General features: G+C 36.6%; 1 protein-coding gene across 1 annotated transcript in view; it reads right to left on the bottom strand.

The window, feature by feature from the left end:
• Positions 1-19,448, bottom strand: part of LOC121373933 (laminin subunit alpha-like) — a 127,571-nt gene that overhangs the window by 72,425 nt on the left and 35,698 nt on the right. The window contains exons 12-30 of the mRNA XM_041500760.1: positions 19,141-19,278; positions 18,219-18,395; positions 16,720-16,878; positions 15,929-16,028; positions 14,908-15,064; positions 14,229-14,498; positions 13,614-13,708; positions 13,035-13,200; positions 10,182-10,342; positions 9,491-9,605; positions 8,544-8,626; positions 7,232-7,376; positions 5,986-6,115; positions 5,138-5,280; positions 4,784-4,899; positions 2,797-3,002; positions 2,056-2,186; positions 1,003-1,073; positions 409-553 (exon numbers count right to left, since the gene is read on the bottom strand). Coding sequence (XP_041356694.1) covers positions 409-553; positions 1,003-1,073; positions 2,056-2,186; positions 2,797-3,002; positions 4,784-4,899; positions 5,138-5,280; positions 5,986-6,115; positions 7,232-7,376; positions 8,544-8,626; positions 9,491-9,605; positions 10,182-10,342; positions 13,035-13,200; positions 13,614-13,708; positions 14,229-14,498; positions 14,908-15,064; positions 15,929-16,028; positions 16,720-16,878; positions 18,219-18,395; positions 19,141-19,278 — 2,708 coding nt within the window. The remainder of the gene's footprint in view (positions 1-408; positions 554-1,002; positions 1,074-2,055; positions 2,187-2,796; positions 3,003-4,783; positions 4,900-5,137; positions 5,281-5,985; positions 6,116-7,231; positions 7,377-8,543; positions 8,627-9,490; positions 9,606-10,181; positions 10,343-13,034; positions 13,201-13,613; positions 13,709-14,228; positions 14,499-14,907; positions 15,065-15,928; positions 16,029-16,719; positions 16,879-18,218; positions 18,396-19,140; positions 19,279-19,448) is intronic.

Below are 19,448 nucleotides of genomic sequence, written 5' to 3'. Positions count from 1 at the left end.
GCCTGAGCCAGTGACGTGATTCTGCAAGGAAATTACACAATAACATTCAGTAATACTTGATCAGTTTAATAACTTGTAACATTAAAGGTGTTACACACACACACACACAGGCACACGCACACACAGGGTATACCCATTTCTACAAACATATGCAATTTTACCGTGTATCATTCTACAGACCACAACCTGTCTTTATAATTTAACCATTATAATATCCCTTTAGTGATACAATGCATAATACTAAAAACCTGAAATGCAATCTTACAGAAAATATATGGTTTGGTGCAATCTTAATACAAAACATTGTTTGAATAAGTTTAACAAGAATTCTACATTTTCCACCCAAAAAAGGAAGAAGTATTTTACTTAATAACGCATGAGAGAACAGACAAAGACAATTTTGCCCACCTTGCACAAACACTCTGAAGTGCGCTGGTTACAGATTCCTTCCAGAGTTCCACGCTGGTCACAGATACATTTCTGACAGTACGGGAACGAGTGGTATCCCGGGTCACACGTATCACAACGTCGACCAGCAACATTCGGCTTGCATCTACATAGTAAGAAAAACATATCAACCACAGCATATGAAAACACACCCAAGGAACAAGGAATTATTAGATGATGAAAGCAAAATAACATGACACAGAAAACGAATTCAGTGTAACATGGAAATACCGTTGCGGATCCGTTATTGAAGAAAACCAATAATGAACCACCCTCATCAGATGTCAAAATGGTGTCAATCAACTCTCAACCTCTTTTCAGTTCAATGTTATTGCAAAAATATCGAGTAGGCTACAATCAAAGTTAGTATAACCATAATCAAAGGAAAGGAATATTTGTTTAATGAATTATTTTTAACCTAGAGCTATAAGAAAGAGAGAGATTATTTGCTGTCACCACATAGGTTATTCCTACCAGAAAGATCTTTTATATGCACTTTACAGGACACTACATACCAATGCCTTTGGTATAACAGTAAATGAGCATGTTACTGACCTGCATTCTCCTGTCTGTTGATCGCAGTTCAGATCTTCATCCTCCACACCATACTGGTCGCAGTTACACAGCTACAAACAGAGAACAGTGTCGCAATATCAACTTGAGTATTAATTACATAAAGAATATAGGATGGATCCGAAGGTTTTACCTTTTGGAAAGAAAACTAGAAACAATTTCAAACATTCATTCTATTATAATATGTAATGTAAAAAGAAAAATCATCTTCACAAATGTTTGTTTATACAAACCTCAACATTAAAAACCCCCAACCACTTCTAAGAGGAGAATTATTTCTATTACGGTTATATACGGACATCAAAACATTAAAAGTGAACAAAACCGATAATGGTCGTTAAAGTTTCTGTTACTTATTATCTTCACAGTTTAACATGATACAGGTTAGTTTTTGTTACTTATTATCTTCACAGTTTAACATGATACAGGTTAGTTTCTGCTACTTATTATCTTCACAGTTTAACATGATACAGGTTAGTTTCTGCTACTTATTATCTTCACAGTTTAACATGATACAGGTTAGTTTCTGCTACTTATTATCTTCACAGTTTAACATGATACAGGTTAGTTTCTGCTACTTATTATCTTCACAGTTTAACATGATACAGGTTAGTTTCTGCTACTTATTATCTTCACAGTTTAACATGATACAGGTTACTTTCTGCTACTTATTATCTTCACAGTTTAACATGATACAGGTTACTTTCTGTTACTTATTATCTTCACAGTTTAACATGATACAGGTTACTTTCTGTTACTTATTATCTTCACAGTTTAACATGATACAGGTTACTTTCTGTTCCTTATTATCTTCACAGTTTAACATGATACAGGTTACTTTCTGCTACTTATTATCTTCACAGTTTAACATGATACAGGTTAGTTTCTGCTACTTATTATCTTCACAGTTTAACATGATACAGGTTAGTTTCTGTTCCTTATTATCTTCACAGTTTAAGATGATACAGGTTAGTTTTGTGAAGCAACTGAACTGAATCTTCATGTGGTCTTATATATTATTACTAATGGAAATACCTGGCATCCAATCAAAGGATCAAAGCCGTACGTCTCAGGTGCACACCTGTCACACCTCTCACCTTCGACCCGTGGAGGACAGATACACTCCCCACTGAACGGGTGACACAGCCCGTACGGGCAGTTACACGCTGCAAGTACACAGTAATAGAAATATACTTTCTTAGCACTTCACTGTAATGCCGTCTTATTAAGTAGAAATATTCAAACTGAAAGAGTCAAATGTAAAGTGCAGGTTATTTTGTTTAACGACACCACTTCAGCACATTGACAAATTAATCAAACTGAAAGAGTCAAATGTAAAGTGCAGGTTATTTTGTTTAACGACACCACTTCAGCACATTGACAAATTAATCAAACTGAAAGAGTCAAATGTAAAGTGCAGGTTATTTTGTTTAACGACACCACTTCAGCACATTGACAAATTAAATGTAAAGTGCAGGTTATTTTGTTTAACGACACCACTTCAGCACATTGACAAATTAATCATCGGCTATAGGACATCAAGCATTTGATAATTCAGACGTGCTACTTTTTTTGTTCACCATCAGCAGCAAGGGCTCTTTTATATGCAGCTTCCACAGACAGGACAGCACATATCATGATCTTTGATATGGGATAGGGGAAAAAATATAAAATCAGAGATTGGATCCATTGAGGAGATTTGATACTTCTACCCAAGCACCTTGTGTTAGTGATGTATTAAAGGAGCTAGATCCAACCTTTGAAAAGTCAACTTACGTTTACACCTGGGGAAGCCGTAATTTCCCGGTTTGCACACCGTACAGTTTCGACCGATGACGTTCTCTCGGCACTCGCACTGACCCCCGAACGGCTCGCACGTGAAGCTCAGGGAGCCGTCGATGTCGCAGGAGCAGGGCAGCGCGCCATTGTTGTACTCCGATGTCAGTGTAAAGACGCTCTCCCGGCAGAACTCACTGTCAGACCTGACACACATAACACAGACATTAGCATGACTTGTATCTTAACATTACATCACTGTCAGACCTGACACAGATAACACAGACATTAGCATGACTTGTATCTTTACATTAGATCACTGTCAGACCTCATTAGCATGACTTGTATCTTAACATTAGATCACTGTCAGACCTCATTAGCATGACTTGTATCTTAACATTAGATCACTGTCAGACCTCATTAGCATGACTTGTATCTTAACATTAGATCACTGTCAGACCCGACACAGATAACACAGACATTAGCATGACTTGTATCTTAACATTAGATCACTGTCAGACCTGACACAGATAACACAGACATTAGCATGACTTGTATCTTAACATTAGATCACTGTCAGACCTCATTAGCATGACTTGTATCTTAACATTAGATCAATGTCAGACCTGACACAAATAACACAGACATTAGCATGACTTGGCCAGCTTGATTACTAATGGGTGTTTTCGTTTCTTTTTTTAAGTCATAATCTCTATCAATATGAACAAGTCAAGGCTAGCGTGTCTTGAAACAAGAATGAATGAATGAACAAATGAATCAATGTTTATGGCAAAACTGGTTAGTCTGGAAACATGATTTCCAAGTTTTATGTTTTATTTAGTTTGGTGTCGGACATATTGTTAAGGACTAATATTTAAACATGAATTTTAAACAAGGAAGGAAGAAAAGAAATGTTTTATTTAGCGACGCACTCAACATATGGTGTCGGACATATTGTTAAGGACCACACAGATATTGAAGGAAAGAAAGAAAGAAATGTTTTATTTAGCGACGCACTCAACATATGGTGTCGGACATATTGTTAAGGACCACACAGATATTGAAGGAAAGAAAGAAAGAAATGTTTTATTTAGCGACGCACTCAACATATGTCCACACAGATATTGAAGGAAAGAAAGAAAGAAATGTTTTATTTAGCGACGCACTCAACATATGGTGTCGGATATTGTTAAGGACCACACAGATATTGAAGGAAAGAAAGAAAGAAATGTTTTATTTAGCGACGCACTCAACATATGGCGTCGGACATATTGTTAAGGACCACACAGATATTGAAGGAAAGAAAGAAAGAAATGTTTTATTTAGCGACGCACTCAACATATGGTGTCGGACATATTGTTAAGGACCACACAGATATTGAAGGAAAGAAAGAAAGAAATGTTTTATTTAGCGACGCACTCAACATATGGTGTCGGACATATTGTTAAGGACCACACAGATATTGAAGGAAAGAAAGAAAGAAATGTTTTATTTAGCGACGCACTCAACATATGGCGTCGGACATATTGTTAAGGACCACACAGATATTGAAGGAGGAAACCCGCTTTCCACTTCATGGACTACTCTTTCGATTAGCAGCAAAGGATCTTTTATATGCACCATCCCATAGACAGGATAGCACATACCATGGTCTTTGATGTACCAGTTGTGGTGCACTGGCTGGATGGGCCCACTGACGGGGATCGATCCCAAACCGACCGCGCATCAAGTGAGTACTTTACCACTGGGCTACGTCTCTCTTTTTTAAATAAGGAGATCAATTGACGACTCCTACAATATCCCAGGATATTACTGTTACTATTCTTGCCAATAAATAGCATGGGGTATGTTACCTGCACTAACCCACATAGATAGTACATACCACAGACATTTATATACAAACACTTTTCATAAAATGTTTCTCTGCAACCAAGTTTGAATTCAGAGGATTGCAATGAAAATAGTCAAATTTTAGCCCGGAACTTACTTGAGCACAAATCCCTCATCAACACACTGTTCAAGGAATTCTCCAGATTTATCAATTGGCTGAAGTTCAAGGTCACGTGGTGAAAACTGGTTGGCAGGGGAAGCCAGAACATAATCCTGAAATAAACCATTTCGTTAAATCTCATTTACCTCAATAGTATGCTGGAATTCAACAAGATTTCTTAAAATTCTCGTTTATCTGACTAGTATGCAGAATTACAACAAGATTTCTTTAACTCCCATTTATCTTGTTAGTCCACTAACTGACAAGAACATGATTTTAAAATACACAAACTCCAGTTATTCTAGTTAAGTCTAAAAAGAAGATGATTTTGAAACCATCATGGATTCCTACCAGCCAGATGCGTCCTCCCTTGGTGTTGTTGAAAAGAAGACGGACTGACGGATCCTTCAGCGTGACGATGTCTCCTGTGTCGGGGAAGCGAATCGTTGCTCGGCAACCGGTCACACTTGGACAGTAAGTGGGACTGAACACACCTGGGAACATAAATTTATTTTAAATGTAACAAGTTTTATTCCTAGTATATATTCTACATTTTTATTTATACTGATCTCCGTCTTCTATAATTTAGATGCCGTTTACCCTGTTGTTCATTTTAAGAAGAATAAAAACATCCTCTCAAAAATTGAATGTAAATTATGTCTTGAAGTTAAGGATGCTAACCCTAGTTATTAGGCAGTGTAAATATATTTAGCTATTACAGTTTTTTTATTGTTATATATTGATGGAAAGAAGTAACGGAACACATCGAATTGTAGACCAAATTTAATTCACTACTAGCATAGTAATATCTGTATTTCATACCAAGTTGTAATGTGGGATTGAATGTCTGTAGTGTTGAATGTGATGCCTATATGTTCCCAGTCCACTTCTGATAATATCAATTGATTTTTGATGCAGCCATTATTTCTTATTGCTATCTGTGTGATCCTTTATTTCCTTTCATCAGTATATTATACAACACTTACAACTCCCACTTTCAGCAAATCCAATTTGTTTTTGTTTGTTCGTTAATTAAAAATTACTTTAAATTACCAAATTCTGCAGATCCAATGTGTTTCTAGTTGTTTTAGTGCTTGTAATAGCTTTTCATGATCAACAGAATAGGTATGAACCTCTACATTGAGAAGTAGAGTCACGGACTTTAAGCTAAAATGTTTGAGAATACAAGTACTGCTCACCTTCGACAATCTGTCCGTTTGTGAACACAGTGACCGGTATTGTGAGACCAACTTCGCTCGGCATGTAGAAGTGAACGAGAAACACATACTGACTAGGTCGCGACACCGTTCCACCGACTTCAACGGTCGTCTGAAAATTAGGTTATGAACATATTTGTTGTAACTTTATATACAAACACCTTTTACATAAACAGTGGATATAAATGTTTCAACATGGAGGAACTGGTTCGTATGTATTAAGAGAAAATGCGTTCAACATCAGACCTACTGTAGGCCCTATTTTAGAATAGTATTATAAAGTAATTTCAGCTCACAAAAAAGATCTCTCTCTCACTATAGAACTTTACTACTAAATGTATTGTTTAGATCAAAGACTTTTCTGTAATATATATTAACATGAGAGAACACCAGTTTACTACTAGCTGTATTGTTTAGATCAGATTTTTCTGTAATATATATTAACATGAGAGAACGCCAATTTACTACTAGCTGTATTGTTTAGATCAAAGACTTTTCTGTAATATATATTAACATGAGAGAATGCCAATTCACTACTAGCTGTATTGTTTAGATCAAAGACTTTTCTGTAATATATATATTAACATGAGAGAACCCCAATTCACTACTAGCTGTATTGATTAGATCAAAGACTTTTCTGTAATATATATTAACATGAGAGAACCCCAATTCACTACTAGCTGTATTGTTTAGATCAAAGACTTTTCTGTAATATATATTAACATGAGAGAACCCCAATTCACTACTAGCTGTCTTGTTTAGATCAGACTTTTCTGTAATATATATTAACATGAGAGAACGCCAATTCACTACTAGCTGTATTGATTAGATCAAAGACTTTTCCGTAATATATATTAACATGAGAGAACCCCAATTCACTACTAGCTGTATTGATTAGATCAAAGACTTTTCTGTAATATATATTAACATGAGAGAACCCCAATTCACTACTAGCTGTATTGTTTAGATCAAAGACTTTTCTGTAATATATATTAACATGAGAGAACCCCAATTCACTACTAGCTGTATTGATTAGATCAAAGACTTTTCTGTAATATATATTAACATGAGAGAACCCCAATTCACTACTAGCTGTATTGTTTAGATCACAGATTTTTCTGTAACACATTTCAACATAGTAACTGGAACAGCTCAATTTGATTTAGTGTACAACTTAAATTTAAGAAAAACACTTAGCAGATTTCCACAGAACAAGTATGAAGCTTACCTGCGAGGTGTTCAGGAACACCAGTCCGACACTGGTGTCATGTACATTGTGAGGCAGGTCGACAGCCAGGAGATGTTCGTTGGGAGGCTGCTCAAAGTCAAGTCTCAGTGAGCCGACTGGAGTCGAATACGTTGAGGCAAGGCAACTAGAACAGCGACAACATTCAGTGTTAACATGCATATTGTAAGCAATTTATATTGATGAACAAAGGAAGGAAATGTTTTATTTAATGACACACTCAACACATTTTATTTACGGTTTTATGGCGTCAGACATATGGTTACTTTATATTGATGAAAACAGTACAGGTTATTTCAAATGGATACAAAAGAACAGCTCTTCTTAACTGAATAAAAACCATACTACAGGTTATTTTAACTGTATGAAAATAGTATGTTATTTTAATTACATAAAAGATACAGGTTATTTTAAGTATGTATGGTTACTCCAAATGGATTAACCACACACAAGCTTGATCATTTATAAAAGTAAAGTTTGTTTTATTTAACGACACCGCTAGAGCACATTGATTTTTTTATCTTATCATCGGCTATTGGACGTCAAACATATGGTCATTCTGACACTGTTTTTAGAGGAAACCCGCTGTCGCCACATAGGCTACTCTTTTTATGACAGGCAGCAAGGGATCTTTTATTTGCGCTTCCCACAGGCAGGATAGCACAAACCATGGCCTTTGTTGAACCAGTTATGGATCACTGGTCGGTGCAAGTGGTTTACACCTACCCATTGAGCCTTGCGGAGCACTCACTCAGGGTTTGGAGCCGGTATCTCGATTAAAAATCCCATGCCTCGACTGGGATCCGAACCCAGTACCTACCAGCCTGTAGACCGATGTCCTGCCATGACGCCACTGAGGCCAGTCGATCATTTATAAAGTATCAGAACACAAATATGCCAAAAAATAAGACAGAGTGGATATTCTAGGTCAGTAAAAGCCTCGATAATGCTCACCATTACAGATATATGTCAAATCTTTATGGTAATATATAAGTTTTAGAGTATTCTTTATTCTCCACCATACTGATAACAACAAGCATTCTGAGAGTCCTGCTGAAGCAATACATGACCCAACACATTTTCTTATCTCCCAGGTTCAAGGGTCATAATGTATTAAATGTAGGCAAATCCCCATTAAGTCAAATCTGATCTGTAACACTACATGGTAAAGCTATACACACTAAACAAAAGACTGAAAACCTATATACATAATATATGGGATAATCAGATAGACAGATGGAGACCGAGCCATAGTGCCACTGGGTGGACTGGTCGGGGACTAATAAAATCTTACATTCCGTTAACTCGGATACAGATGATTCTTGGTTTGATGAAATCAGACTTCCACTCACTGTACGGCACAGCCACCACAGAATCCTGCAACAGAAAACCCAGTAATTATATAACAAAATCATCAAGACTTTATTATTAAAAATAATCAAGTGATTTGCTAATACTAGTAATGCAAATAAACAATCTTTTTGTATTTGCTAATACAAGTAATGCAAATAAACTCTTTTTGTATTTGCTAATACTAGTAATGCAAATAAATACTCTTTTTGTATTTGCTAATACTAGTAATGCAAATAAACACTCTTTTTGTATTTGCTAATACTAGTAATGCAAATAAACACTCTTTTTGTATTTGCTAATACTAGTAATGCAAATAAACACTCTTTTTCTATCACTTCAGCATTGTTAAATTCAATTCTCAAAGATTTTTACTGGTTCTGTATGTGCATTCAAAAGTTCTAACTTAACAACTTCAGTTGATCCCAGCAAGGGTTTAAAACCAGTATTATAGTTTAATTTTCACAATCATGTTGGCTGTGGTAATAAACCATTACACAACCAGGTAAAAATGCATGTGTAAAAAACAAAACAACATGAGAACATGCCCAGAACAGTTAAAGACTCCAAAAGCAGTATGTTCATGTAATTCATTCCGATTGGCAGTTATTATAGCTGTTATATCAACGGCCATGTCGGGCCATGTCACAGGACATTAGTATAAACATGTACAATAGTATGGATACATTATACTTCTTAAGTAGGCAAATATTTGGGCTTTCCTGTTTTATTTGGTGTTGACATATAAGACAGATTGCAAAACACCTCACAGAAAAAACAATATTGAACATACTAATCATACCCACACCCATGGATATTATGTACTAATGGTAAAGGTTTTTAGAAAATGTTTGTGAATTAAGGTTGCAAAGTGTAATAAATCAAACTAACGATTGCCACGTCCGAGTTCTCGTCTCCGGTGATTGTGAGAGAAATGTATCCCGTGCTGATGTTGAACATGGCCACCATGCCAAGGTCGTCCTTCACAACCTGGCGACACAGGGTGCTGCAACACAAGTAATACAAAACTTCCAGCTAAGAGACAACATATCCATAAATAAACACTGAACCCAAATTAATGAAACTGTCAACACTAATTTTACAATGATATGGACAATTGGTTGAAAATGTTTTCAGTATAAATGAAGTTCTCAGAGAAAGGCTGCATTGTAAGAGGGACAAAGCACGGATCATTCTCCATCCCAACACAAATATTATAAAATCTCAAGCCATGAGACAACATATTCATAAAATCTTCCGACACTTGCCTCATTTTTTAAAGTTCCATAAGAGTTCTCTCAAAGTATTCTTAGTTTACGTAAATACTATTACAAAGTAATGATTACACTTGAAACCTTGATTTTTGCCCCTCCCTTTGACGTAACATAGCTGTAAGATTTAGTTAATTCTGTACAACTGATGTATCTTCCCAAACACTGTTTTGCCTAATACATAATAATTCCAATGATAAATGATTATATATTTTACAGGATATCAAACAACTGAAAGTCTTAAACATCTGCATTGTACGGTCTCAACCTGTCTTCTGTATAACTTATTTATATTCCAAAACATAACTGACCTGTATTTGCAAGCATACAGATTAATCATGGCTGTCTCCCTGCCTGCCAGTGATGCGATGTTGATGTTGAGATCCTGCGTGCGACCGGACGGGTTGTGGTAGTTCACGAGGAGGACGTACATACCCGGATCGGGAACAACCAGATCCATGTAGAAGAATGTCTGAAAATAATACACAATTAACAAGAAGGAAATGTTTTATTTAGTGATGCACTCAACACATTTTATTTACAGTTATATGGCGTCAGACATTTGGTTAAGGACCCACACAGATATTGAGAGAGGAAATCCGCTGTCGCCACTTCATGGGCTACTCTTTTTTCGATTAGCAGCAAGGGATCTTTTATATGCACCATCCCAGACAGGGTAGTACATACCACGGCCTTTGATATGCTAGTTGTGGTGCACTGGCTGGAACGAGAAATAGCCCAATGGGCCCACCAATGAGGATCAATTCGAGACCGACCACGCATTGAGCGAACACTTTACCACTGAGCTACGTCCTGGCCCCACATAATTAACAGACCATCTACAATTATGAACACAGCTGGCATGTATCTGTACGTAACATTAAAATGAAAAGTAGATTTTTGTTTAAGAAATATTTTTCTTAATAGTTTTGCTCGTTTTAAAAGCATATGTTGGCATTAAGTATCCTCCTTTCAAGAGTACAGTTTGTTCGCTCCTGAAACTGTTGCAAACTGTAAACAGTTCTTAAGTCTTATTTTCAGACCCATCTTTGTCATATTTATCTGCTTTATAAACAAAGTTACCACCTGTAGCTGTCTGCCATGTATGCTGGGATTTATCCAGGATTTTTCGCCATGGTCCCATACCCGATGGGATTGGAAAAATTAGCACAAGTAAATACTACACGGGATATGTTTTCAGGCCACCAAATGATACAGTACACCACTGTTAAATTAATTTATTATAGCAGACATAATTAAATATATATAATTACAAACTTTCCGAATTTATACGATTTACTGTATTCTGATTGGCTGACGTCACTAAAAAACCAAGCGTTATCCTTCCATAAACCTCATAAAAATACGTCATCACGGAAGACCAAGATCGAAATAACCGCACAACACCAACAGTCACTACACGTAAACAAAAGTTAATATCAAGGTCACTTTGCGATAGAAAAACACAAGACAAATCTGCACATGAAATTGTTTCATTTTTTAAAAAGAAGTTATAATAAAGATATATACACTGTTTTTGTTGATTCAATACTTATTTTTATTTTTAGCGGACAATTTCCAATAGTATGTATACATGTATTCCTACGCTTATTTACAGAACATGGTTGACGGTAAGAACGAAAGAAATTATTTTTGAGTGTTTTACGGTACACTTCTTGTACTGTTTGTAATTATAAGAATTGTTTCTCATTTTTTAGGAATTTATCGATGTATAAAAGTCACAAATGTAGTATAAAATCGCTACGCTAGGCTACGCGATTTTATACCATTTGTGACTTTTATACATCGATAAATTCCTAAAAAATGAGAAACAATTCTTATATATTGGGAACTTTTATTACAGAAATTGGGAATTTTCAGTACCACTTTCTTTCAGGAGTGGGACTATGTTCAGACCCACAGAACATCTGCATAAATCTCTGGTAAGTCAAGAGTATGACAAATATTTTGAAAAGTCACTAGCCACAGGGCTAGTGGGTTTGTGAAAACCACTAGCCCACCAAGATAAAGCACTAGCCCAAATTCTTGATCAATTATAACTGGATTTTTATCTAATTTTTGTAAGATTACACATTTACGAGTATAACAGTAAAATGAAACAAACACTTAAATTATGTTGTAACTTTCAGTTTTGTCGTGTTGTACGTTTGGTCTTTTGTCCAGTGTGATCCATCGTTATTGTCCCGTTTTCGCTTTTGCCCACTCCCGGGGAAAAATAATTGATTAAACTCATGGTTGGTATCTAAAACCACTATCAAAATAATTAAATTTAAATGAGGGTACGACAGTGTGACACACGGTAATAGATGGTTGAGTGTATTTGGTAGTGGGTTATGCTTTTAGGGCCTACTATTCATGTCGCCAGGAACGGTACTGCCAATTGCTCAAATACAGGGCATTATCCCATGTCAGACCGATATCAAAAGAATAGAACGGCGACATCTAATCCGTTGTTAATTGATGAACAAAAAAGGTATTATCTTGTATCGGCAGCTGTGAGACATTATCCAAACGTAATAGGCCAAGCCGAGTCATTGCATGTGCAGTTACCATTAAAGTAAATTGTTTTCCTGGTTGTCGATAACCATATGTAAGCGAAGTGTTAAATTAGAAAACAATAGGTAAATAAAACAAACACTGAAATTCAAAGCATGACTGGGGTTTACTTGATTGAGTTAATCTGTCGTCGCGATTGGTCATTTCCAAGTTAGCCTAAAACATAATTATGTGCGAGATTAACTACCACGTGACGTGTCCAACCAATCAAAACACGCATGTCATTAGACTTGATTTCCTGTGCCAGAAACTTGAAAGGGAAAAGTAAACAATGCATGCTGTAACCGTAACGATGTAGAGATAGCATGTTACTGCAGTTATTATTATATACTGATGATGTTGTTGATATTATTCTATGACAAACGTCACAATCAAATTTAGCAAATGAAATTTCAGCCGAGAGAAAAAGAAAAAAAACAAAAACAAAAACACGATCGAGCGATAAGGAGAGGGGGTGAGAAACCGCTAGCCCTGCGGGCTAGGTGTTTTGCGTTTCTCACTAGCCCGAACTTAAAAACCACTAGCCACAGGCATCGGGCTAGCGGATTTGTCGAACTCTGGGTAAGTATGGCATAAAGTAAATCTACCTGGTTTTTGTTGACCACCACAAGTCCAGCTGACCCCAGCTCATCGAGCACATTGTTATCCGACACGAGACCGGCACTGGCTCGGTTCTGGTCCACGATCACGTACGCGTTTTCGCCGCGCACTGTTGGGTATACCAGGATATTCGGGTATTCATAGTGCAGGCATCTAAAAACAACACATCAGCTGTCACAAAACAAACTCATCTTCCAGACCATCATAATATCCAAACACAGTTCCAACAAAGCCGGGTAAAACATGGCACATAACTCAAGCGGGAAACGGAATAACCTGAGTAAAAGTTTTGTAGGAAATATGAGTTCAGAAGTGTGAAATAACACAACATACAGTGGAAGATTTGCTTAAAACAAAACATTAATGTTTTTTTTTTCTTTAAACCAGTATCTGCGCATTTACTTGCAACCACTAACATCAATTACTTTATTTAGCATTTTCCAAAAATATTCAGACTTAGCAAACGTTTTCAATTTCAAAACTGTTTTCTTCCATAGCCAATACACAGTTGTTTACAATACACATAATGTTTATTTACAATGATGGTGAATCATCTAACTACTCACGGTCCTTGGTCGCCAGGCATGGCACAAGGGTGGATAATCTTTTCCTGCAGAACACTCGCCTCGAAGTAGCCTTGTGGAATGAGAACAAAATAGTCCTGAAATATAAAACATATATAATTTACATTGTTATAGATGTTAACACTTTGTTATAGAAATGATTATTTCAAAACCAGATAACTCATATTGTCAAACAGCGAATAATTCATACCTCCTTTCTATTAGCGGCAAATTATCTCTTATAAACATTTACTATTGAGGAAAGCACACATACCAACACGTTTTCATACTACAATTCTACATTACAACAGATGTAATAACTACTTCACACCAGTTTCACACAAAAGTAATTACAAAATATGAAGGCCATAACGAAATGAGCACATCAAACATTTCAAATGCCCTGATTTCTTTCTTTCTTTCTTTTTTTTAAAATTTAAGACGCAAGGTAAGCTTAAATCTTGAACAAAAACAATATTTTCCTTGGAGGGGTTTGGGTGGTGGTGAAGTGGTGGTTTCTGCACTATGATGGTTCACAAAATTTTACTTTTATTTTAATCTATCAGTTAACTTGGTATCTCAGTCAGTCCACAAGTGGTTAAGCCGATTTCATCTTACCAGAAATACGGCCTCTGGAACTTTGGTTGAGATGGTCCACCGGCCTGGGTTTAGCACAAATGATGTGCTGACGCCGCTCTGTCCGACATTCGTGAAGGCTGGATCCAGCGATGCAGCGAACGTTACGCTACTCTTCTGTTCAATGTCGGCCAAGGTCGTCGGTGTCAGAGTAACCTCCCCTGTCACGGTGTTGTCATTACGGTTGATGTACCGGTATATCACGTAATACAGGCTAGGCTTCGAGATGTCAATCTCCAATAGAACTTCAGGCTGTATGAAAAGATTTTTTGTTTGTTTAAATAACTTAACTTACAGCACAAAATATTTTTTAATTGGTATAAAATTTTCATTAGAAAACTGGCCTTGAACTTAACGCTGGTAGAGACCATATCCTGTAAGTGATTCCTACCAAGAGGGAGTTGTAATAACTCCATGAAAAGGTGTGAGGCTACTACACCAACTTCTCTCTTACTACTAACTAACCAATAACCCACTATTCTGGACTAACAGCCCAGACAACTGGTGAGTGTGCTAAGGACAGCACGTTTCATATCATGGATATCAGATAGTAAATCATCAATAGAACTTTAAGACTGCAAAAAACAATCGTTTTAAACTGTTTTACCTTTTAAGGGAAAACTTAGCAAATAGTATGACTTAGGTTGTTTTTATACTTTACCTGGAAACCAGTGAGAATTGCATATCCTCTCCACGAGTATCCTGGGAAGATTCTCTCATCGTAGCCATATCGGATCTTAGCTCCCTCTGGTGTTAAACCATCTTCAATCTCAAACTGGTATTGATGCAGGGTTGGAAAATAGTGGGCGTCAATCGGCCTTTAAATTAAGATATACTGTTAGCAATGACACATCACATAATTCACCGTCATTGCCTTTAATAAAAGTTTAAATAACGAAGAAACACAACTAAAAGGAATATTTTATTAATAATATGTTTAACTTCAGTGAACAAAAACTGTAATGAATAGGAAATTAATCTGCCATTTTGGTCGATCCTAGGTAATTGTAGCTTTCATAATCAATTCTTATCAACTACACATATTTCATATATTTAGTTTCAATCCCAAAACACCAGTTATGTTGGTAACCAATATAAATTCTCCATCTCTGCTTAAGTATCAACCATCATAGATATGAACTGTAATTAGCGACTAGTGTTAAATCTCCAAACCATTTCTCATCGGATAAAGAATAAGCTTCAAACACTAACCTTGTTATTAAAGCAACACTAACAGAAAAAGTAACTGTTACCAAAAGCCTCGTCTACAGTGTGAGGAAGTTACCACATTACACATATTCAATTTCACTGTACTGACATTCAGTCCCATATCACATCTTGGTATTTTATACACACATTACAATGCTAATAGCGACATAACATTGTGTCTACAGTACCAAGAGTTCCCCAATTTCTTCCTCTCAGTGGATGTCGACTACAGTACTCACTTCGACATAACATTGTGTCTACAGTACCAAGAGTTCCCCAATTTCTTCCTCTCAGTGGATGTCGACTACAGTACTCACTTCGACATAACATTGTGTCTACAGTACCAAGAGTTCCCCAATTTCTTCCTCTCAGTGGATGTCGACTACAGTACTCACGTCGACATAACATTATGTCTACAGTACCAAGAGTTCCCCAATTTCTTCCTCTCAGTGGATGTTGACTACAGTACTCACTTGTTGCATTTGAGGCCGGTAACTCTCGGTTTACAGACACACTGTCCAGACAGCTTGTCACAGGTCAGTGTCACCGAGCCTCCTGTGTCACACTGGCAGTCTGAAGACAATGTAAGTAATATTAAAAAAACTTTAACTTTAATATTACATTTACATATTCCCTGTCAAAATGTTTCAGTTTTCAACAAACATCATAATAAAGTTTTAATTGCTGTAAATTGACTAATAAAGTTTGAATGATGATTTGAACTAAGTACCTCGTATGGACAGAGCCTGTTTAAGGATCAACAGGGCTTGTAGCACAAATAGCAGCGGGGCCCCCTTCCCAGGATATATATTTTTTTGCAATCCCCTCGGGGAGAGGGGAAAAATGACCTGGGGAAAATATGTGTACACATTACCTCGGGGCCCCCTGAATCACGGGCCCATAGCACGTGCTACATGTGCTACTAGGATAAACCGGCTCCGTAAAATATAATATATAATAAACAGGGATGCAGTACTGAAAACCTATACCATAGTTTTCACCATTTTCAGATCCAATTTGGACTATTTGATAAATATTATTTTATTAAAAAAAAAATTGAATTAATTAATAAAATTTGCTGAAAAATTGCATTCCTGAATACAATAAAAAGTTAGCATATCTGTAAAATAATTGTATTAATTTCACTTAAGTTACTACAGTCTAGCAGATATAAAAAGTGTCCAAGGATGAAAAAGGAAACAATATTTTAACGATGCACTTGACACATTTTAAAATGTCCAAGCCATCACATTTAACCACTGACCGTAACATCCAAAAGGGTTTCCTTCCTGCAGGTCAAAGTAGCCATCTAGACACTGATCGCAGTCCTGGCCCCCGACGTCGGGTTTACACATACACTGGCCGGTCCTCGAGTCACACACGTTGATACCAGCCAGCGTTCCGGGTTTAAAACACATACACTCTGTAACAAGAACACAGCGTTCCGGGTTTAAAACACATACACTCTGTAACAAGAACACAGCGTTCCGGGTTTAAAACACATACCACTCTGTAACAAGAACACAGAGTTCTGGGTTTAAAACACATACACTCTGTAACAAGAACACAGAGTTCCGGGTTTAAAACACATACACCCTGCAACAAGAACACAGAGTTCCGGGTTTAAAACACATACACTCTGTAACAAGAACACAGCGTTCCGGGTTTAAAACACATACACTCTGTAACAAGAACACAGAGTTCTGGGTTTAAAACACATACAGTCTGCAACAAGAACACAGAGTTCCGGGTTTAAAACACATACACTCTGTAACAAGAACACAGAGTTCTGGGTTTAAAACACATACAGTCTGCAACAAGAACACAGAGTTCTGGGTTTAAAACACATACAGTCTGCAACAAGAACACAGAGTTCTGGGTTTAAAACACATACAGTCTGCAACAAGAACACAGAGTTCTGGGTTTAAAACACATACAGTCTGTAACAAGAACACAGCGTTCCGGGTTTAAAACACATACACTCTGTAACAAGAACACACCAACTTTATTTAGTACTTTTTTAGTATTAATTTTTTTTTAAAAACATCCACTCTATGAGAACACTCATAAATGTTGTCATATATTAAAAATATATAAATTCTACAGCATTAATGGCAGGCGTGATTTGTTTTAGGGCACAGTAAATGTTGCAAGCATTTCAAAAGTAGAGCACAAAGGCAACTTACTTTTTATAAAGTTTCTCCAGTAAAAATTATTTCACCCTATGCCATTAGCTCAGGCCTATGAAATTTTATAGATACCCACCCCAACCTATAATTACCTATCACAATGAGTTTTAAAAATTAAAGGCAGACTGCACCAATAAAAATACTACCCAAGCATACAAAAACCAAACAAAAGGAAAACAGGGAATTTATAAGAAGGGCTTAATGGCAACAACTGATTTGTAATGTACAACTGCAAGGATGGCAACCACAGCACAGGCTGTTGGTTCTGTGGTAACATCTAAATCCTGTTGTGGTATGGTAAAAACTTTAAATACACATTCATACTGCAAAAATAAACATCGGGCATAATTAATGGTATTGTACTGACTAATAATTAATGGTATTGTACTGACTAATAATTATTATTACACCTCAATTAAAACATTTTAAAATTGAATTCACAGCTTTTGTCACCATGATTCCTGTGCTGTTATGATTACAACTCTTGACAGAGGTTGAGACATTGTTATCAGTCTGAACTGATGTTGACAGTGTATTATGTTATATTAAAATAACATACAAAGTCTTGACTCACCCTCACATCCCACTGGGTTGTTGCGGTTAAGATTCCAGTAACCTGGAATACACTTCTCACAGAATCGTCCGTGAACCCGGTCTTTACACTCGCAGAGGTGACCCTGTCTCACCGTGCCACATCCTCCTAGCGGGTAGCCGGGCACCTCCTTGGCGCCATTCGGATTACAGTTGCAAGCTGGGAGAAACAAACATTAATTCAATGACATAACAGACCATTACCTTACTCTCGCTCCCCATCACTTCTCTCACACTAGTTCAAGGCGAGTAATTTTTAGCTTCCCTTAGAATGTGAATGTATAAGGTATCAATATGGTAATATCTTAAATATTCTACCAAAATCTAAGTTAGAGGAGCAATTAAGTACTCCCCTCGATGTTTTTATACAGCAAGGTCTCATATGACAAGGCAATTTCATAATCTGGTATAATTACCCATTACTAATCTACCGGTAGAATAGTAAATCCATTAGAGCTGCAAATCTGTGATAAACAAACAACCCTTTATTCATACGATTAGTCACGTCCATAATAGAGGGGGGTTTAGTAATTTAATACACAACTATGGTCAAACCTGCTCCAGCAGCCACCTGTCTTAAGAGGCCATCTTTTTACGGTCCCAAATCATCTAGCACTGTACAAACTGATCTGTACTAAGCAGCCACCTGTCTAAAATGGTCATCTTTTGATCTGCTTTCTATGTCTGCTTAACACAGGTTTGACTATCTGCCCATTAACCCCATCACCAGTCTATTTGTTAAACAGAAAACAACTCATTTTATAGTTCTAAACATTTCTAACAAGACCTCAATACTCAGTTTAATTACAGACCATTACCAATCTTTCCAAATTCAAACAGGACAAAATTATTTCCCAGTTTAACAACAAACATTAGTATGTGTACAGAAGAAAAGCTAGACATACCTTCACAAATGGGGTAGTTGTACAATCCTTCCAGACATTTTTCACACTGAATTCCATCAAAGTTTCTACGACAACTGCACTGACCAGATGTTTCATTGCACGACACAGCCAGCGAACCGTACAGATCACAGTTACAAGCTACAAAACATCAAGACAAATATGTTTGCTTTTTGGGGGTTTTATTTGATCTTGCATTCACATAGTGCACACATACAATGTGGTTATAATTAAAATATGTATGTGAGAGAGAAAAAAATGTATACATACACAAATATCGTAAGATATACTTATGACTGTAAAGCCTGACC

Source organism: Gigantopelta aegis, chromosome 6, assembly GCF_016097555.1.
Source record: "Gigantopelta aegis isolate Gae_Host chromosome 6, Gae_host_genome, whole genome shotgun sequence".
NCBI classification, from domain to species: Eukaryota; Metazoa; Mollusca; class Gastropoda; order Neomphalida; family Peltospiridae; genus Gigantopelta; species Gigantopelta aegis.
The sequence above is the reverse complement of the archived record's forward strand: the minus strand, read 5'-3'. Positions and strand labels throughout refer to the sequence as shown.